Consider the following 23,372-nt stretch of genomic DNA (forward strand, 5'->3'; position numbering starts at 1 on the left):
TTTTCTCTCCTATACCTGCCAATAAAATGTATTTATCTCCTGATTTTGTAAGTTTTCATCGTATAACTTTTTGATATTTTATACATTTGGTCATTCTAAACAAATTGATATGATTTTATTACATTTTCACTAATTAAATATATGCATAAGAAATTCTAGAAAAAATTAGGGAAAAATGCAGACTTGAAATGGGTTGAAAAAGTGTTGATTGTGATTTGACATGATAAGACTGCAATGTAATATGTACTAAAATGATTGATATAATTGTGTTGTGCAAGAATGTAATATTGTTACTAACCTGAATCTAATATAATGTAAGAATATGATATATTATTTAATATCAGATATATAATATGATAATCTCATGTGATAACCTTAAGATCCACGTCATCTACTGACAGGAGTCGATGGATGGGGGTCATAAGGAGCTGAAAACTAATTGGGAGTTATAAGGAGTACACTAATTGGGAGTCATGATAGACGACTGATTGGTGGTCATAAGTGCAGGAGCAAGATATCCTCAATATACCATCATCTAAATATCTGATAGATATTGATTATTGATTCACTAATACTGATTACTAATTCACTGATTACCAATTACTACTATAATATTGTATAACTAATAGACTGCCGAGAACATTGAATGAAACTGACTGTATGATAAAGACATAATGATTAATTGATCCAGGTGACCGGTATTGATAGCATATATATTGATTCATAGATTTTCATATATGATTCAAAGCATACTGTTCACTTTTCATTGCATTGATTTAAATTGTAAGATTTTAGTTGTTTGTTGGGCTTTTGTATTCATTATGTAGTTTTACATGATGTCAGGTAAAGGTAAGGAGCCTGCAGCTTGAGGCTAGGCAATGATGTTAGTGTATTTTTATTTCAGTTCCTCTGGCTTACGCATATTCTTTTGTAGCCGATGAAGGCTATTGTATATATTATTTTGGACCCTAGAGACAATGTATTATTGATTATAGTGGAATGTGAATTATATTTTTATGTTGTTTATATTTCTTTGATGTAATTAATCAGCTCTGCATGTCAAATTGATTTGGTTGTAAATAACTATTGACTGTTATTGAGAAATAAGAAAGAAATAAATCAATGAAAAGATAAAAAGAAAAGAAATTCTTTTACTTTAAATCACAAGGCGTGACACAAATACATGAACAAAGCAAATAATTAAGAAATGCAATATAAGATACTATAAGCAACTTCAAAAATAAAAGATTTGAAAGGTACAGAGAGAAACAATATATTTAATGACAGTTTCTGTAAAACGATAGTTTATGATACTTCTTTAAAACCTCTCTAAATGTGACATCTAAGTAGAGCTCTTAGAGAGAAAACTTAGTTTCAGAGTCACAGAAAGATGGATTAAGATGTCGACAAAGCAAAAGTTAAGTTTTGCCTCAATTAAGTCAATAGCACCCTAACATACTTCCAAAAATTTTTGTGAGTTACATGCTTAGAAAGGAACCTATTGATGAAAAAAAGCATTCAGACCACCAAAATGTCAAAACCAATTTTTCTAAATTATAGCCTCAACATTTGATACTAAAATCTGCTAATCTACACCTCCACACCTACTTTGATGCATGTCTCTCTTTCATTTCCAGTGCACACAGTCAGAAAATTTCACCTGCTTCATGCTGATGAATCCTTCCCCCCACCATCATCATTATTAAACAACACCATAGCTAGCAATTTCTAAAGCCCGAACATTTGCATTTTTCATAAATAAGGCCTCCAACTTCGTATAATTAGTCAGAAACCCTGTCCTCTTATAAATCATTGGCTTTGTTATAGACCACAACAAAGCGGTAAATTCAGTTTCATATTCATACCCTTTTGGCCACAAATGAGTATTCTGACATCAATTCCAACTAGGATGTCGACACTGGTCATGCTAACTAATTGGCTCTCTCCATCACCTGATTAATCCCCCTCCCCCGCCCACCAAAACACCGCATAAACACCTCACCAACAAAAGATAAAGTGAATGATCAGAAAATAAAATCAAAAGAGCATAAACCAAAACCATAATGGGTGGGTGCTTCTAGTGACGGAGAGAGACGGCCATAAATGTGGTAATTATCAGTAAAGGATGTGGAGAGGGTAATAGATTTGTTGTTGATGTCAAAAGATGCCAGATGTGAGGAAATAAACAAATTTTCTTTAAAATAAAATAAAAAGAGAAGGCAAAAAGTAAGATGGGTACCAAAAGCCAAAATAAGCCTTTGTTTAACACAGCCAAATATCTATCACTAGGCATGCAAGCTTTCAAATTTTATTGCATACGTTGGTGGATTATGCATGCCAGGTTACCCGCCTAAGCATGATAACAAGGCACCAAAGAATATGTTAACTAAGTGGATTGGCTTAATCTTGTGTATGAAGAAAGGATGCAGACAAGTGAAAAGTAGCGTGATCTCACCATTAACAAATCATAAGAAATTTGATGGGAAAGTAATCTCATCACCGCTAGCTGTTAGTTGACCACCTACCCAAACATTTGATAATATTTTATTAAGAAAAGATATGCACTAATGCATCATATGGGGAACTCTTAACAAGGAAAAAATTTGACAAAGCAGACAAATTTGAACATGAACTATAAAAAAACTAAAAAATATAAACAGCATATCAAGAGGTCATTATAATCAATACACACAATAGAAAGAAGCATTTAACTTACAAAACCAAAACCCCCACAGGGCGATAGGTATCTACTATCAGCACCTTTGAGTATTTGTTTGCTATGGCACGGTGCCTGTATGCAAGTTTCCTTTTGTTGGAGTCATCACAAGGAAACGTTAAGCCATCGTCATTGAAGTTATAGTCAGAAAGGTCTTTCCCATCATCAAATTCATTCAAAGATAAGAGAAATGGTTCATTGTAATCTTCAATCTGTCAGTTGACATAAGCCCATAGACGTTACATAATAATCAACATCAATAGCCTTATCACAAAAAACAGCAAAAATACTCACGCTAAAAATACACGTGACTAATAATCTATATGAATTAATAATTTCTTCTTAATTATAGAAAATAGCTCACATCTATAATTTAAAGAATAAGGGACAAACGTTAATATATAAGAAATCAATTATTACTATTTTGAGGAATACCTAAATAAATTATTTTTGTATATTTGAAAACTTCGTTTATATCCCTTCATTATTTGCAAGAAAACTAAATAAATTACTTTTTATATTTCTTCTAAAATGAGAGATTGCAGTTTCAACTCAAACATAAATTGAGCATGCTTACATAAGAGAACACGAGTAATTTAGTTCAATCACACATATATTCAAGCTCTATAACTTCTTGATTTAAGAACTACGTTATTGAAAAAAAATATTCCAGAGAAGAAGAATTAAAAATTCAATTAAATATTTAACTTGATGTTGTTTTTAAAAAATAATTTTATTTTATCAAATTGGTAATGACAACTAATTAAGTGTTAGTTAATTTTTCAAAACTAATGATGTTCTATTGCTATTGTTTCTATGAATTTGAGATAAGTTTAATTTTAAAATGTCTACAATTAGTTATTCTTAAACTTGATTTATACCAATAATTACTTGCAGTAGGAATAGGTGTTATAATAAACAAACCTCAAAGTGCAGTAGATATTTTTTAAAAGAATGGAAAAGGCGGGTTAACTAAGTAAATTAATTTCTATCTCTCTTCCTAATTGAAAACTTACTATTTCAACTCAAACATAAATTGAATATGATGGCATAAAAGTAGGAAAAAAGTATTAAATTTAATAAAATGCAGCTTTAATAAGTATATTAATGAAAAAAATATCCAAGATAAGAATCATCAAAATTTCAATAAAATTTTTAATTTAATGTAATTCTTAAAATGAATTTTGTTTTATTAAATTGTTAATGATAAAATAGTAAGAATTCGTTAATTTTACTAAACAAAGAATAACTCACAAATTAAATATGATTACCTGAAAGCGTGGTTTTAATTTGATTCAATCATGCATATGTATAAATTTTATAAATTCTCATTTTACAAATATATTATTGTAAAAAAATCAAGAAAAGAATAATTAAAATTCAATAACAAAAAGTAATTTTATGCTATTTTTTAATGAACTTTTTATTAAATTGGTAATAGTAGACTTGAGTATTAGTTAGCTTTAACTAAACAATGGTAAGCTTTGTTGCTAACTTGCTATTGTTTTTTTGAATTTGAGTGAAATTCAATTAGCAAGTGCCAATAGTCAGATATAAGTAAATTTGATTTATATCATATCATATCACTATTTATGGTTTACGAAATTTGTCATCATTAACATTTCAACAGTCCAGGGAGTTTCTCATTTTTTTTTAAACAGGATAAGATTTTTAATTACCTTATGTCAACGAAAAATTCACTACCAAATTTCCTTGATTTAAGATGTGCTCAATTTTTCCAGCGGGATTGCAATAACCTTTAATAATTGAATTTTTTAAAAGAATTTAAAATAGCAAATAGAAGGCAGAAACATAAGAATATAAGATGTAACTATTTTTTTATTGGCTGGGTTATCATGTAGCGAATATAAAAAATTTGCAATAATTTTAAATAGCATGGTGAGTGAAGAGTAAGGAAATTTATTTTAATCAAGGGATAGGATTTTGTACGAGTGAAATCACAGGCAGCTTTTAATAGTAGCGTAGTCTAGCTTTGGGGCTTTTAATAGTAGTAGTCTAGCTTTGGGGCCTGTTTGATGAATCTTCTTTCATTTATGCCCACTAACTTTATTTTGTATATATCTATATTGATATTACATATTATCATCATTCTGATGAAACTATCGTAAGACAATAAAGTTGAGCAACCTCTAATATTCGTAATCCAAACATTACACACTTGATCATGCCTAAGATAATTCTCTTGATTAAGTAAAAAGATGGTGTGAAGAAGAGTATTTGTATGCAATTTTTTTTTTGTGGAATAAGACAAATTTTCATTATAATTCAATTTCTTCTCATCTCTCAAATAAATGCAGTCAAAATACTAATGTCATTATAACCACATTTAGTTAGCATGCATTTAACTTACATTATATTTCTAATAGAGTACATGGCCCATAAAAAAGAGAATTTGGGTTCAATATACATATCTTAAGGAAATAGAGAGAAGCATACCCTATACAAACCATGTATACCATAAGCTTAATGGATAGCAAAATTATAGGAAGGGATGCTAACCTTCCTGGGCAAAAAGTCATTAGATGTGCCTAGCCATTAGCAAAGCAATTAATCTCCAAAATTAAAGGGTATCGTGTTTGTTGAAATCAGATATTATGTATTGAACAATCGAGGCACAAGAATAAGTAGCCAGAGAATTGCAGCACCAATAAATGTCTAAGAAAAATCACACGGAAGCCATCATCGATGAAATGAAGCGAGTAAGAAGAAAATGGGTCTAAACTACGTACCTGTTCATAGAAGAAATGGTCATCACAGACTTGAAGAATTTGCTTTTCCCAACGTTTCCCAATTTCTAATCCTTTACTGGAGTCTTTTGAACCACCAAAGGCCTGCATATATGCACCATTTAGTAATGACTTCAGCAGTATTAATGTCTCATCCATGTCCCATATATATACATTTGTTGGCCTATTCTTTCTTGCAACAGTGGAAGGCTCCATGGTTATAGAACAATGAGTAGAAGAACCATCAGAGACGTTATTCATCACACAATTTACAGAGCTACGAATCACCAACTTTACCGTCTGTCAAGAAGAATGTCTAAATTCAGCTGAAGAGAGCTCAGAACTTGTTTTTTGCAAGTGATTAGAAAAAGTAATTAAAAACAGAACTCGAATAGAGTAAGGAAAATAGAAACCAAATATAGGCTTATTTTGTTATATTAGCTTAAGCATAATTCACATTGCATCTGTGGCGTATCCCAAAGCTGGATAACTTGAGCTTTCTGGACCCCAAGGTTCATGCTCCCGGGAAAAAACAGAATCTAACTAGAATATGAACATGTAAGTGAGCGGGGAAAAAAAGAAATCAAAACTATAAATTTGGGGGAAATAATCTTGAATCGTTTGAATCGTTGAAATTGCATTATATGATAACGGCTCATAAGTAGTATCTACTACTGAATATGAACATATAATGGCATCAAAAGTACTTCAAGAAAAAGAAGACCTTAGCATCTACAACTAGAATATGAACATGTAAGCAATTTTATTGAGTTGCGACTAATGGCACGTGGAAGAAATAATCATCTTTCCATAAAAAAAGGATAGAATGAATTGAACCGCAACAACATGCTCATGCTCAACAACAACATGCTCATGCTCCTTCCGGATAAAAATATTAGTCTCATAGGCATTTTAATCACATGAAATGAAAGTATGAAACACATCAAGGACTACAGGAAGAGTCATCATGGTTTAAGACAATGTAGGCAATGCACACTAAAATGGAGAGTTTGAGGATCATTTTCACCATCCTTCTCCTCTTTAAGCAGTAATAGTTGTTGGAAAAGAATTCATATTTTTATTGAATATCAGTGCCTATAAATAGGCATATAAGGAAAAAAAAAAAAAGATGAAGGAATAAAGAGGCGCATAAATAGGCAATTAAAATGATATAAAAGTGTCCTTTCCATAGATAGAATTTTTAATATAATGATTTTCCTGCAATAGCACACTCCTTCAAGACGGAGCGTATATATCAATAAGTTCCAACTTGTTAAAAAAAAATCGAAGGCCAAAGATCTATAGAAAAAATTTGCGATTGTTCTTAACTAAAGATGTGAAGACTTCTTTAACAATTTTACATCTTTGATGAACTGGTAGACTACTTCAATGTGATTGATTCTTTATGAAAAATATGATTGTTTGCAATATGATAATTATTTTATTATCACAAACTCAAAGTTAAAGATCATAGGTTGTGTGATAAGAAAATTAACATCTTTTACAAGAATTATAATCCACATACATTATTTCAAAAGTAAAATATGAAATAGGTATATATTCAACTTGGGCACTTGAACTAGCTACAACCATATAATTCTTATTTTTTTAGATACAAAATTTCTGCCCACAAAGACAGTATAGAGGTGTAGATTTTTTATCCAAAATAAATCATGTATACTTAAATCAAAAAAGACTTCAAACCTATGTTTCTAACAAACTGGACATTTTCACGAAAATTTCTTGATATAGCTTAATTTTTTTAGGACAGCTTCACAATGTATGTTCTTAGGGTTTCGCATGTATGAGCGACCACACCAATAGCAAAAGATGCCAGGTCAAGAGATAGATAAGTTTGAAAACAAGACATCGCTAACGAAAAGGATCTTCATAACTTTCACCACTCTCAAATGATTATAGAGTTCCCGTTGAAAAGTCACCAAGCTTACACCCAAAGAAAGTATGTAGCATCTTTCCTTTGACAGAGAGAAATTCCTTCCTTATATATGCGAAGTAAATGCCAAAAACTAAATTGGCTATCACAAATCTTTAATAACAAATATCTTCTTCATAATGTCATAGTTTAGTGAAACTTAATCTATCACTTCCAATGAGAAGTATATTATCAACATTTATAAAAATAATCAATGTGTCACAAAAAGAGTGTAGAATAAAGATAGAGCAATCAGCCATACTTCACAATCCAATGTCAATGAGAACCTTACAAAGTTTGTAAATTATGGGCAAGAACTTTACTTCAATTCATACATAACTTTTTGAAGCTTACATTTTTTGTTCTCCTCACAAGCAATATGCCTAGGAGGTAGCTTTATATTAACTGGTTCAATAAGATCTTCAAGGAAAAAAACACTGTTGGCATTCATTTGTATTATAGGCCCTCTTTGAATAATGACAATTGTTGGGGGTTCATTTATTGACCTCATTTTTAGTGCACATCCTTTGGAGCCTCCCTTCACATCTAGTGGGGTATTCCTTCACCAATCATAATAATCGTTAGCCTTAGGAGCTATTGATCGAGTCCAATGCTCGAGTCTTTTGTGTGACTACGTGCGACGATAGCTTAAATCACCCCTGGCCACCTCGATTCATCATCATGCTCGGAATTGGATTATGTAAGTTGCATTGCTTTCATCTCCATGTTAGAGGAGGCATGTGACGAGTGTGACGGTGAATTATTAAGTTTTCACATAGTTATGTGTAAAAAATAATCCCTTTTACATGAAATTTCTCCTACGTAAATTTTTTCCTCGAGATCTTGTTTGGCGAAATAGACTGCGCAAGCGTGTCAAGATCATTGAGACCTTTCATACGAGCCCATCCGCACTCAAATTGAGCTTCATTTGACATGCGTCGAGAGCTTAAGTAGATTATTTTTAAAATATTATACAATTATTTACTTATTAATCATATAAATTAATTTAAATACATATATGTATGACATTAATTTACATAGTATTTAAAATAATTACATTATGTTATATTTTAAATAATTTTATTTTTCTCTCTTATCCCACTCACATAAGATAGAAGAGAAAGAGAAAAATTTTGAGCTTCATTCACACTCACACCCACTCTCTCTCTCTCTCCTCTCTCTAAAATAAAGAAGTCCATGCTCTCACCAACCACTCCCTCTTATCCGCATAAAACAAAAGGAGAAAATGACAAATTTTGAACTTCCACTGGAATCTCTCTACACATTTCGTTTTTTTTAGTCCCTACTCTCTCTCACGCCTACACTGATGCTCCCAAAAAGACAAATAAAAAAAAAACCCACTTACACCTGATTTTCTCAGGCATAAAAGACCAAAACAACTACCTACTGTCTCTCTCTCCACAATAGCCACTCACAAGCCGAAGAACTAGAACTATCTTCTCCACAAGCTTTGAGATCTTCCTCTCCCCAATTCTATTCCTCTATCGCGCAAGCAGCCAGCCAATGGCTCATCGAGTTTAGCTTACATGTCATTTATCAAGTCAAACTCAAATCGGCCCACGAGTCAACTTGACTCTATTAAACTCTAATCGAGGCTGAAGGTGTAGAGGTACAAATAGAGGTGGATTTGTAAGAGATGAAGTGGGTGCAAAGTAAGAGATCTCATAAAAAGTAGCATCGATGGAGATAATTTTCCAGTAGAAATATTGTAATACTGATAATATTTTTTTAGTATGAGAATACACTGTAAAAGATTAAATAGTATAAGGGGATAGTTTTCCATGACTCGAGCAAAGGTCATGGGTGAAACACATGTAGCTGAAGATGCAAGGATAAGATTTATAGGGTTAGAATAGAGAATGTAGTAACATTGTTCAGAAAAATAAATAGCATGAGATTGATTAAATGGCATGTAGTAAGAATAGCATTGCACAAATTAGCAAGGAAAATGCATGTGAAACACCAAGATGTAAGAATTGTCAAGAAGATAGTGATGTTTGTGCTCATATATTGCGATGTATAAGAACATAAAGATAGAAGTATAATATCATTCTTGGTATAGAAATAGGGTCTTAATTTGAACAAATAATTGCACTTCTTTTCTATGTTGAAAAGTTTGAATACAAATAAGACATTAAGACCTCAAACAAACATCTCAACAAAAAAACCTAACCGGCCCTATTACGATCATCAATGAAGAAAATAAAATAACAAAAACATGTTAGAGTTAGCTGGGTCAAAAGGGGTCTACCATGAAAAGACATGGGAAAAGGTACATGATGACGTTTGTTAATCTCACATGTAACATACTCAAATTTTGGAATTGAGGATGGGACAAATATAAAACTCCAAAAAAATAATGAGGATGATGACCTAGACAATAGTGCTATTGATAAGGAAAAACATATTTGTTTCTGTTCATTAAAATTTGTTGTTAAACTCGTGCTTAAAGGCCTTTATTTTTTTTATTTTTTCCTCACACACAAAACATTCATAATTATATTAAGCCCCACACTACATTAAACATCTTTGAAAAAAATGAACAATCACTTGCATTGCATTTTGTGCTGGCATGATGCCTCTAAATATTGATTTGTGACATGAGGATGATGACCTGCAACACGAAGAACCTGAATGGGAGCAATTAATATTAGGAACATTGAAGCCATCTATCAATTGAGATTGCATACCATGCAAAAAAAGTTGTAAATCAGAGAGAAATTTGACAATAATAAAATCTTCATTCTACTTTTCCCAAGTAGTTACATTAGTAAAGGGGCAATACTGAAGTAAGTTGTCGAAAGTTGTTAAAGTATTATGGATATGCATATCATTTTTTTGCAAGTGAAAACATTTTATCATAAAGAGTGTAGACATAATAGATGTTATCTTCTAAAAGTATACTACAACAACAACAACATCAAGCCCTTATCCCACTATGTGAGGTCGATTACATGATTTTTTTTCTTCAATGTGTCATGTTAAGAGTATTTTCCAAGTATTTCTCTATTTCAGTTGGATTACATCAAGGATCAGGCTTAAGCGCATATCTTTTTGTTGTAGTCATGAATGTTCTCACTAGACATTTGCAAGATGATGTACCTTGGTGTATGTTTTTTGCTGATGATGTTCTTCTTGTTGATAAGACTAGAGAAGGAGTTGAAGGTAAACTTGAATTCTGAAACTCAACCTTAGAGTCTAAAGGTTTTCGCTTGAGTATATCTAAAATTGAATATATGGAGTGTAATTTTAGTAGTAATAGACATAGTTTGGGGATTATGACTTTGGACGATCAAGTCATTAATAAGAGTACACGTTTTAGATATCTTGGATAGAGTGATGGTGAAATAGATGGGTATATTATCAACATAATTCAAGTTGGATAGTTGAAGTGGAGGAATGCATTGGGCTTTTTGTGTGATAGAAAAGTCCCCCTCAAACTTAAGGGAAAATTCTACAAGATGGTGGTGAGACCTGCAATGCTTTATGGTGCTGAATGTTGGCCATTAAAATAGAAGCATAATAATAAGTTAAGCGCTGTAGAGATGAGGATACTCAGGTGGATGAGCGGCTTTACCCTTAGAGATAAGATATGAAATGAGCATATACGTTAAAAGGTTGGAGTAGCTCCAGTGGAAGATAATATTAGGGAGAGTCGTCTTAATTGGTTTGGACACATAAAATGACGAGCTTCTGATGACCCGGTTAGGAAAGTAGAGGTATTAGATTTGACTTATGTTAAGAAAGGTAGAAGTAGACCTAAAAATACTTGATTAGAAAATAATAGAAATGATATTTCTTTATTAAATTTAAACGAGGATTTGACTTTTAACATGACACAATGGAGAAAAATGATTCATTTAGCTGACCCCACGTAGTGGGACAAAGGCTTGATGTTGTTGTTGTTGTCATATTAAGAGTCAAATTCTCATTTATAATTAATAAATAAATATCATTTCTAATATTTTCTAGCCAAGTCTTTTTAGGTCTACCTCTACCTTTCTTAACATAGGCCAAATCCAATACATCTACTCTCCTAACCGATTTATCGAAAGCTGACGTTTTATGTGTCCAAACCACCTCTCTAATCTTATCTGCTATTGAAGCTACTCCAACAATTTCACGTACATACTCGTTTCACATTCTATCTCTAAGAGTGAAGTCAATTCACCTGAGCATTCTCATCTCTATAACACTTTACTTTATGCTTCTCTTTTAATGGCCAACATATGCACCACAAAGCATTACAGGTCTCATCACCATCTTATAGAATTTTCCTTTAAGTTTGAGGCGTACTTTTCTATCTTCCTAAAAGTATGTGAAACAAAAAATCCCACATGGAGTTCTGAACATGATTGTGGCCATGGAAAGTCTATTGAGCAATAATGTAGGAACAGCATAGTCAAAAGCTGTCATTTTGAGAACTTGACAGTGTAAATTATCCGAAGGAAAGTGATGCACGACTAAATGCTTAAAAAGTAATGTAAAAGAATTTGCACGATTTCTTGGTAAGAGCAATTAAGATTAGAACTATTAGCAATTTAAATGATCAAATAAAACATAAGAGCGGTCACTTCTGTTTAGGCTATGTTGCACACTAAACATTTGGGTTATCAAAACAACATAGAAAATCAAGTCATGCAAATAAATAGCTTTCAACAAAAATCCCTAATCTAACAATAAGATTAGAAGCAAATAAAGTACACTCAACCCTAAGCTTACTAAGCTTTGGCAACGGCGAAATAAAATCCTACGTTTACTAAGCTTAGGCATAAGGCGAAACTCGGCTCCTTGGGATTCGTCATCACCTACAAGTTTAGGGGATTAAAAAGGTAATTGAAGAGGAGGAGAAGTTCACCTTAGTCAAAGTCCGGGAACAAGTAGTCGTGATGTTGGAGAAGTTTGTCGTAGGAGAAGCTGTATTCCGTTTCCGGGTCAGCCACCTATGCAAGAGGTCACTGTTTTTGATGTTGGGACGTGCTGGACGGTGAGGAGAAGCTTCCCCGATGGAGCTATGGTGAAAGGAGCCGGCGGGAACTATTGGACATCAAGCTGTCCCTTGAAGACAGCAGTTTTGGAAGCCTTTAGCCGACGAAAGTCCGAGAATGGTTGCAGGAATTTTCTGGCATAAGTCTTGGAGATCGGGAAACCCCGCGTGGGATGGGGTTTGGGAGGGATTTGTGGAGGGAAAACAGTACAGGAGTCTTGGGGAATTTCGGCCAGCAGGGGAGAGGGGCTTGAGGCTTAATTCCAACTTGGGAGGAGTGGTTTAGGAAAGATTCAAGGAGGTGGGGAGCAAGGGGAATTTCAGCCACGGGAAAAGGAGAGATTTTGGAATTGTTTCCAAAAAGGTGAAGTGATTTTAGGAAACAATCTCAAAGGAGATCTCTATGGGGCCGGCGGCATAGGGAGTAGGAGGAGAGGATTGGGGAGGCATTCAATACTTACTTAAATTAAGAAATTAAATTTGGAATGAAAGATTTCAACCAATTTAATTTGAAATTTAATAGGCTATGAATTAGGAAGTTACCAAAGATAGGATTATAATTTAGGTAACCATTTAAATTCAAATAAATTTGAATTTACTCATGAATAGAGTTACCTAAAATATAAAAGACTATTCTAGGAAAGGTTTCAATTAATTCCTCATGAATTTTGAAATTCAAAGGGGTCTATATTTAGAAACTTTCCTAAAATAGTTTCCTTAAATAAGGAAAGAAAATCTCAAACTTAAATTATTTGAAATTGGATCTTTCCAAATCAAGAGCATTTATTTATGGAAAGTATTCAAACAAAGATTTGAATCTTGGAGGGAGGGGAAAGAAGTTGAAGCCGGCGGCTATGGTGGGTGAGCCATGGGTGGGGTGAGGGGAAAAGAGGTCGGGTGAAGGTGGAAGGGGAGTTAGGTCTAACCAATGGAGAGGGGAGTTGAGTGGTGGCCGGCGACTTAAGCCAATGGGGAGGAGCTCTAGGCCGGCGGCTAGTTGAGGGAGGAAAGAGGGGAGAAGAAGATAGAGAAGGTAGAACCACGAACCCGGTCGTCTCCAAGGTTGGTGGGTGATCCGATTTTCCCTCTCCTAGGGATTTCTCGACCCCAAACCATAGGAGAAAATTGGTACAACTAAATACGATGCTGGTGTAGAATGTCAAGGCATTTGATTCTTTGATATCAGATGGAAAAACCGTGACTCTTTCTAATAATCTAAGGGGAAACATAGAGCAGAAAGCTTGAGCAAATCATGGACTACTAAGCCCAAAGAGCTTAAGCTTATATACCACAGGTAGTGGTGCAAAATGCAAATCATAACAAGCATGAGAGTGAGCACCTCACATGTAAACCAATGCAATCATGACAATGATCAGACCAGCATAATATGTGGACCAACACATTATTTTGGAATTATAAGTGAGAGGGCTAGGTTGCGAGAAGCACCGGCATGGAGCAAGCAAGTCCATAGCACTTTGAATAAGCAAGTTGCGGGAGCAGACGAGCGAAGCAACTCACGTGCAAGTAAGTTGCGGGGTGGGGCATTGACAAGGTTGGATGCACGCAAGTGCATCATATGTGTAGGATGCCTGTGGCAGGGGCATGCCATGTGAGAGCTAATAAGGCAAAGGGTGCAGTTAAGTGAGCCAGGAGAGGGAGCAACTAAGATAAATAGGAGGGAAAGGCGGGAGCAAGAAAACCTTGCTCTGGTATCATGTCAAAGAAAGAATTCTTATTCTTATTGATTGTAATTAGGAGCCTATAAATAAGCACATATGGTGAATAGAAGAGGAAAGAAATAAATAGGCTAATATCCTCAATTAAGAAGATATAAAAATGTAACACCATAATCTAGTTCTTTCCAAAGAGAACATTTTCTAATATATTTTGTAGAGCCATCACATCCCCGGCCAATTTTTTTCTAAAATGAAATGATGCAATTTAAATAACTAAGGATTGCAATAGATCTTCTAACAAGCATAAAGGCATTTCTACCATTAGATAAATTCCATCTAAAAATAGGTCCGATGATTCACAACAAAAATGTGCAAAAGTTTATTAAATCCATGAACATAGAATGACAAAAACAACAACATCAAGCCTTTATCCCACAACTTGGAGTCAACTACATGAATTCTTTTTCTCCATTGTGTCTTGTTAAGAGTCAAATTATCATTTAAATCTAATAAAAATATGTCAGTTCTAATATTTTCTAACCAAGTCTATTTTAGGTTTATCTCTATTTCTCCTAACATAGGCCAAATCTAATACATCTACTCTCCTAACCAAGTCATCAGAAGGCTGACATTTTACATGACCAAACCATTTAAGACGACTCTATCTAATCTTATTTGTCACTAAAGCTACTCCAACATTTTCATGTATATGCTTGTTTCACATTCTATCCCTAAGAGTAAAGCCACTCATCCACCTGATCATCATTATCTTTGTAACACTTAACATTGTATTTTAATGGCTAACATTCTGCATCATAAAGCATTGCAGGTCTCACCAAAATCTTATGGAATTTTCTCTTAAATTTGAGTGATACTTTTCTATCACACAACAAGCCTGATACATTCCTCTACTTCAACCATCCAACTTGAATTATACTAATAATATCCCATCTATTTCACCATCGCTTTGGACAATAGACCCGAGATATCTAAAATGTGTGGTCTTATTAATGACTTGATTGCCCAAAGTCATAATCCCCCCATTAGATCTATAATCTATTACTACTAAAATTAGAATCCATGTATTCAGTTTTAGATCTACTCAAAAGAAAATATTTAGATTCTAAAGTTGACCTCCATAATAAGTTTACCTTCAACTCCCTCTCTAGTCTTATCAACAAGAAGAATATCATCAGCAAAAAGCATACACTAGGGTACATCCTCCTGCAAAAGTCTGGTAAGAACATTCATGACCAAAGCAAAACGATATGGGCTTAAAGCTGATCCTTGATGTAATCCAACTGAAATAGGAAAATACTTGGTACAAACTCCTTATGTTTGAACACAAGTAACAATTCATGCAAGCATATCCTTAATGCCTTGAGTATAGACATTATTAACCGCTTTCTTTTCTAAAACTCTTCATAGCACTTCTCTTGAAACTTTATCATAAGTTTTCTCTAAATCAATAAATATCATATGTAAAACCTCCTTATTATCCGTATAATTCTCCATCAAACCTCTCAATAAATGTGTAGCTTCCATAATAAACCTATTCGGCATGACTCCAAATTGATCTTGAGAAACAAGAGTATCATGTCATAACCTATTCTTAATAACTCTCTCCCAAAGTTTTAAAATATTACACATTAATTTAATTTCTATATAATCTACATACTCTTATGCATCACCTTTATTCTTAAAAATAGAAAGCAACACACTCCACTCATCTGACATCTTTTTTAGTTTTCAAAATAATATTGAAAAGTTTTGTAAGCCAAAAAAATTCTTCATCTCCTAAGCATGTTCACACATCTATTAGAATATCAACAGGTCCAACAGCTTTTTCATACTTCATTTTCTTTAAAGCCTCTTTTACTTCGGTTTTACTAATACGCCGATAAAAATAAAAATCTCTATTTTTATTTAGGGTGTTAAGGTCACTAAAGTCAATCATATTCTCACAATTTTCATTGAAAAGCTTATCAAAATATCTTATTCACCTTTGTTGAATATCCTCTTCTAATAAAAGCATATTTTGATCTTCACCTTAATGCACTTCACTTGAACTAAATCTTTCATTCTTCTACCTCTTTGCTTGACTAACTTATACATACATCTTTTACCCTCCTTTGTATCTAATATATTATATAAATTATTAAAAGCTATTTTTTGTGCATCACATATTGTTTTCTTAGACTCCTTATGGATCTCTTTATATATTTCCTAATTTTTTGAGTTTTTACATCTAAATTAATTTTTATAACAAAAATTCTTTTTTTTATCTTTTCAAGCACATTTTAATTCCACCACCAATTATTTTTACTATTAGGAGTTTTAACTTTTGATACTCCAAGCACATCCTTAACAACATTCTTAATATCATTAGCTATTTTCCCCCCCATAACATTAGCTTCCTCGTGCACAATCAAAATCTTAAGATATTGCATCTCACTCTCAAAAATATTTTTGTTAGTAGTATTTAAATGCTCTCATCTAATCCTAAAATAACATTTTACTTTATTTTTCATATTATGCCCTTCATCTTAAAGTCCAAAACTAAAAGCGATGCTGGATATATAAACATTTACTCAAAATAACTTTACAATTTTGTAATCAAAACGATCTATTTTTTTATAAGAAAATAATCAATCTTAGTTTTACTATATCCATTCTTATAAATGATGAGATGCTCCTCTCATTTCTTAAATAAAATATTTGCAATTATAAAATCATAAGCTAGAGAAAAATCAAATATAGTCCTCCCATCTTCATTAATCGCTCCAAACCCACAACTACCATGAATACTTGTAAAATCTTCTACTTCTCTACCAACATGTCAATTTAAATCTCCTCAAATAAAAACATTTTCTTCAAGATGTATCTTTTGTATTAATTTATTCAAAGTCATTCTAAAATTTTAACTTGAACACATATCCAAACATACTTGAGAAGCATAAGCACGAATAATATTAATAATCTTAGCATTAACAATAATCTTTAAAGCTATAATTTTATCTCTAATTCTATTAATTTCTACCATATTATACTTCAAACTCTTATCTATAATCACACTTATCTCATTTCTAGTACAACTCCTACCTAAGTACTATAATTTAAACCCTAAACTATCAATTTTCTTAGCCTTCTCTCAAACACATTTAATTTCCTAAATGCATAGAATATTTATCTTCTTATAAATCATAATATCTATTAATAATGACATTAACATAGAATGAGAAATAGATAAATTTATGGCTTATTGAATGCTAAATAAAACTTTAGCACTTTAGAGAGTATCAATTCAAAAAAGTTATCCAATCCCTTATTCGAAAAATTCAGTTCAAATAACATGGTGATGAATAGGATTTCCAATTGAAATCTCAATCCCAGACATTAAGAAACAAGAAAAAAGATAAGGCATTGATTGTCCACTAACCAATAAAGAATGGAAGCTCTAATTCATTAATTTTTTTTTGTTTCATGAGAAATTTAAGAAAGATAAAGCCATAAAGGTGACTATTTACCTAATTCAAAAAGGTTTATGCTTTTGAAAATAAGGAGCAATGTTGACCAAAGTTGATATCAGGTTAATCATAAAATTCTTTGGGAGTCCAACATTTTATTTTTATCACTTTATCCTCATCTCAAAGTTGTGATTAGCTTCATCATAGCACCAAATGATACTATTTCAATTTCCCCCAAAAAAAAATGACACTATTTAGTTTTTATTAGTTAATTGTTACTAAATATTTCATTTCGGATTAAAAAAATTCAATTTATGGGTGATCTTAATTTAGGAAAAAAAGGTCCACAATTTAGAATAAAGTATACCTATTCAAACTGAGATCGAATTACAATAAGATTCTAGGATTTTGTGTGAGTGTGTGTGAAGTGTTTTTGGATGTAGGAGTATATTTATGTTTTTTTCTAGGATCCACAGAGGGTATCACTTTCATAATAGAAAGGAATTGGTTAGGAATGTCAAGGTTGTGCAATCTATACCTCAATATGATCAATTATTAGTATTATTCCCAGTATGACACAAGGAAGACATGGATAATCAAGTTCATTTTGCATGATCCTCAACCTCTTCAAGGTACATAGAAGTTCGCACTACTAAAATGTGATAAACTCTAACAAGCCTTTTACAATCTAAAATTAATTCAATGTCATGTAATCAATGCCTATGAGACTTAAATTTCTGTCAAAATTTTACACGAACACATTGAACAGTATGAATTCATTCAACTCTTTTTTTCCAAGACGGGACGATTATTTCAATAAAAATGTCATTAGCCTTTCAATATCCCAAATCGAGCACCGGATTGTACTTCGATCAAATCAAGCTTGAATCAAGCTCAAATAGACAAGTTTAGCCAGACTAAAGAGCAAGCTTAACTCAAAGCAGAACTCAGAATTCCAATTCAATCAATCATAACATCCGAACTATATGAATGTTCTTTGAGTCAACTCGAAAATACCCTATACATAAAATTAATAATGATGATTCGTAAGTAATAAAATGATAGCCTTTGATCCTTAACAGGCATTATTCTAAACTTCGTTCAGAAATAATCAACCGAATAAACTTCGCATAAAATTCTACCATCGCAAATACCTTATTAAAATCAAATAAACAGAACAGATGGTAGGGAAACTTTAAAAAATCACTAGAATTATATCCTAACCTAACCTTTAAACCAGGAGATGGTTGCTCTGGAGACAACAACTGTAGACCTTCTCCCAGAGACCGTTAGTCTAGGGCGAGCTCTGTCTGCGTAAGGAGCCCCAGAAGGCGGTGTTTCTCCTTGCAGCGGTTGCCCTCGCTGTGGTCAGAAAACTCACGAGCTAAAAAGTTTACAGTTTAGGTACTGTAAATGGTCAGGGGACACAAATGGCTGCATCCTTCTGAAAGATTAACGCACAGCATCCATTTAAATAAGGTATCGAAGGTAAATAGGATATACCGGTTCTCCTGCACCGTCGCCTCCGGGTGGGTGGAAATGGTAAAAGAAAGGTTAGGGTTTTGGCTTCGCGGGTCGATCGAATGATCTGTGGAAGTGGTAATGGGATGCAGCCTGTGGAAGTGGAAAAGGGTACAGCCGCGCGAGTCTCCAGCGCGCCGCGCGGCTCGCGAGTCGCGACCACATGGAAAAGCATCCGCATATCCATTAAAAACTGACAGAATTGATCCCTCGCCGTTGGATTAAGTGGCTGTTTAATTTACTTAAAAAGAAATTTAAAAGAATGTAGCATACAGTATATTGAAATATTTTAAAATTATTTAGATGAACATAAAATAAATATATATAATTATTTTTTTATTTGATTTAAAGTAAAAAAGAATGTAGTGTAAAATTTAAACATGATGTTGGCCAGTAAAGTGAGTGGCTAGGTGATATGGTTTATAATAGTGATTGACGGCTGGCAATGATTGGCAATGACGGGTGATTGTCAATGATGACCTATGGAGGTGGCGATTGGGTGGCAGTAGGCAATGGTCGACGAGTGGTATTGATAGTTGACTGCAGTTGGCAATGTTTGATGGTGGCAACGGTTGAAGATGAGCGGTGGCTGATGGAGAGTGGTGATGGCGACGATTACAAGAGGGGGGCGGTGGGTGGCAATAGTGCGGGCAACCGAAAAGGGTGGTGGTGGCAACATCCGTAGATGGGGTTGGCGATAACCGACAGTGGCAGGTAGCAATAATGATGATGAATTTAACAGTGTCTTTAAAAATCATCTAAATCAGAAAAATTTCAAATACAACAAAATTGAACTAGATGATGAATTCTAAATAATCAAATATTTAACGTGCATTTATTTATGCAAAAATGAATCTGGTTATTCGCAAAATCCTGCATTTGAAATTCTTTACACTCATCTTACTTCAAACCAAACGAAAAAACTAATAGATATTGTATATTTATATTAAAAAAATACAAGCATGTAAAGCGCTTATCAAATTAGTTTAGTGGTTATTTTGCCAAATATTGTGAAGTGAGACAAAATTTTATAAATTAATAAAAAAAATAAAATAGATTTTTAATCGCGTAAATTTTATATTTGGTGGTCCTGTGACAACTTTAATGGCTGCATCAAGTAATAAAGATTACTATCCAAAATAGAGCTTTCGCCACCAATGTTAAGAGGTAACATGAATACTATAAAAGAAGACGAAAATCATGGAAAAAAATGAATTTTTTATTTTAAATAATCAGATCCATAATTCTATAATCATATTTAAAATAATAATAGCTTAATGCTTTATTTTATTAATCACTCAAACCAACAGTAGCCTAGTTTGTGGCAAAGATTAAAAAAACTATAATCAATCATATTTACCATCAACTTTGCTGAAGTCAATATTAATGTCAATCTCAATAGGGCTCGGCACACCCCTAACAATCTACGATGATGAAACGAAAAAAGACACCAAAATGAAAAGAAAAAAGAAGAGGTTCACAGTTTGATGGTTCAACCGAAGTTAAATCAGGATTAAACCGGTTAATATAATAAATATGAACATTATTCAAATATAATCCAAATTAAGTAATAGTTGATATGTACATAAAAAAAAATAGTTTGAGTGAATAAAAAAAGTATGTAAATGATAAAAGAGTTCAATGGCATATATGTAAGTCACCCTAAGGACAAATGACAAGCTATCTAAAAGCAGATGCTCAATTATAGGGAAATTATTCTGTGTGGTTACCGGATCATTCAGAGGCGAATTAGGATGTGCCACGTCACTCAGTACACAACACCAATAGTCTGATACACAGTAAAGTTCGATGGTTCAACTTCGGATTAAACCGGTTAATATAATAAATATGAACATTATTTAAATATAATAAAAATTAAGTAATAGTTCATAAAATAGTTTGAGTGAATAAAAAAAGTATGTAAATGATAAAAGAGTTCAATGGCATATATGTAAGTCACCCTAAGGACAAATGACAAGCTATCTAAAAGCAGATGCTCAATTATAGGGAAATTATTCTGTGTGGTTACCGGATCATTCAGAGGCGAATTAGGATGTGCCACGTCACTCAGTACACAACACCAATAGTCTGATACACAGTAAAAAAGTAATGTAATGTGCCATGATTCGCTTTCAAACGGCATCCGGTGACTGCACAGAATAATTTATCCCGGTTATAACATTATATGAAGGTATGGCAAGATGCTACAAAAAGGTTAAGCTCAACTACAATAAAACAACAATGATAGCAATTAATAGTAAAAGAACCGTAAAAACTATTCACAAAGAACTAATTACATCATTTTACAGATTAAAGCTTTATTTGGGACGGCTTTCTTACTGCGTCTTAAAGCAGCTTTCTAGTACAAAAAAAAATTAATTTTTGTACTAAAAAGCTGCTTTAAGAAGCAGTAAGAGCAGTCCCAAATGAAGCCTAAGTATCAGTGTACGCATAAAAAACGGCAGTAGTAAGAACAATTATTATAACTTCTCAAAGATGTATCTATCTACAGTCCATAACATCTTAATGAAGCATAAAACAATAATTGAAGAGAAAATTTTGAGGTCTTCCTTTCAAATAAGGAGGCATGTTATGGGGTTGTGGCTGTCCCAATGATGATTTAGAAGGTCACCTTGCATGCATACTTCTTTCAATAGTAAAATAGAACTAAAGCCCTTAGAATTTACAATAATTGCAAGAAAAAAATATAATATAGAAATTAAAAATTCAATAATAAATGATACATGCATCTAAGAAATAAAATAGCAATAATTTCATCTATCATTTTTGGATAATACTTTCTTTAGAAGGAGGACATCCATTAAAATTTGTTTATTAGATAATTTGATCATAACTCCACTTTAGAGGTGTATTTTATTTAAATATCTTTATAGAGCTTATAAATCCCATAAGATTATTTTGAAATGATAAGCAAGCTACATGAGCTTAAAAACTCCTTCAAATATCATTTTTATTTATTTAAAAATTTTTATCATTTTATTTTCTCTTTTTTTTTTATCATATTTTATCCAAATTCTTTCTAATTATTTCACAACCAAAAGCAAATAATCTTTAACAAAAAAGAATTATTCTAGTTCAAGTTGCTCAATTTTAAATATGCTTCTTTTCCTCATATATATTTAATGACATTATGATTATAGGTTAAAATAAATACTTTCAAAATTAAAATGGAAATTTTAGATACATGTTTGACTTAAGGATATAAAATTTTCTCTCGCTCTCTCTCTCTCTCTCACGCGTGCGCGCGTGCACACAGACACACATATATATATATATATGATTTTGCATTTTAGGTGTTTGGCTGATTTCGCCCGAATATCCGACCTTAAATAAGGCCTAAAATCCGCATACCAACCAGCCCTAAGTTTTCTAGGAAAGAACTATTAATTATGATGCAGCTATTGACGCGGATACAAACGAATAGATACACTTATAACAGTGCAAATTACAGGACACAAAAAATTATTTAAAAAGTCATGGTAATAAACAACGGGAAAACAATGCAATTTATTAATTATTTTCTATTATAAAAAAAAAATATTAAAAAATAAAAAAATAAGTTTATTTAACTAAAATTCTGCTTTAAAAAAAGATAAATATTTCATTGATGTCGAGGTTGGGCCGTCGATGTCATGTGATCAGGAACATTGAAAGAGTATACAACCCAATGTGTTAAAGCGGGCATTTAATGTTATGCAACTAATTTATTGGGACGTCGGATTTCAAAAAGCATTTTTGTCAATATGTCTGAGGGACGTTGGTACGTCGATGTAAAAAGACGACAGACAAAGATTTGACCCTGTTCAAGTTATGGGGTGTAGAAAATGCTTAGTGTCGGAGCATCAATGTCAAGGACTTGCTGATCAAACTTGTTGTGGGATGGTTTTGAAAAATGTCGAATTGTAATGACATCATATACTGGTCGGATTATTGACATGATTATTCACACATTGTTATTGAAAAAACATAAAGTTTCACGAATTTGATTTGGGTTCTTGAATAGAAAAATAAGAAAAATTTAATTTTTTATATTAAATAAATTAAAATTTTTAAAAAAAAAATATATTAAAAAAACCATTAAAAATTTTTAAACATTGTTTCAGAACAATGTGTTTCAATGTTGCCATTTACAATTTTTTAATCGTACTATGTTCTTCAGTATGTCTTCAATGTCGGGAGCATTGTCAAAAACGCGTCCATTGTTGGAAATACGTGTTGGCATATTGTACGACTCTTTAGAAAGAAAAAATAATCAGTGCATCATAGCACAAACCTTAATGTAA

General features: G+C 32.6%; 1 protein-coding gene and 1 long non-coding RNA gene across 5 annotated transcripts in view; both read right to left on the bottom strand.

The window, feature by feature from the left end:
• The window catches only part of LOC110110108 (eyes absent homolog), a 29,708-nt gene extending 10,463 nt beyond the window's left edge, over positions 1-19,245 (bottom strand). The window contains exons 1-3 of one of the 2 annotated variants that reach the window (XM_028692269.1): positions 18,777-19,245; positions 5,467-5,763; positions 2,761-2,928 (exon numbers count right to left, since the gene is read on the bottom strand). In XM_028692269.1, coding sequence (XP_028548102.1) covers positions 2,761-2,928; positions 5,467-5,724 — 426 coding nt within the window. In that variant the 5' untranslated portion in view covers positions 5,725-5,763; positions 18,777-19,245. The remainder of the gene's footprint in view (positions 1-2,760; positions 2,929-5,466; positions 5,764-18,776) is intronic. The other variant, XM_020841425.2, reaches the window with a different exon arrangement.
• Positions 19,246-20,961: 1,716 nt separating this feature from the next.
• LOC114578781 overlaps positions 20,962-23,372 on the bottom strand; it is a 34,388-nt gene continuing 31,977 nt past the window's right edge. For all 3 annotated transcript variants that reach the window (XR_003699736.1, XR_003699735.1, XR_003699733.1), the window contains exon 5: positions 20,962-21,218. This is a non-coding gene — a long non-coding RNA (uncharacterized LOC114578781). The remainder of the gene's footprint in view (positions 21,219-23,372) is intronic.

This window comes from Dendrobium catenatum, unplaced genomic scaffold (assembly GCF_001605985.2).
Source record: "Dendrobium catenatum unplaced genomic scaffold, ASM160598v2 original_scaffold_155404, whole genome shotgun sequence".
Taxonomy (NCBI): domain Eukaryota; kingdom Viridiplantae; phylum Streptophyta; class Magnoliopsida; order Asparagales; family Orchidaceae; genus Dendrobium; species Dendrobium catenatum.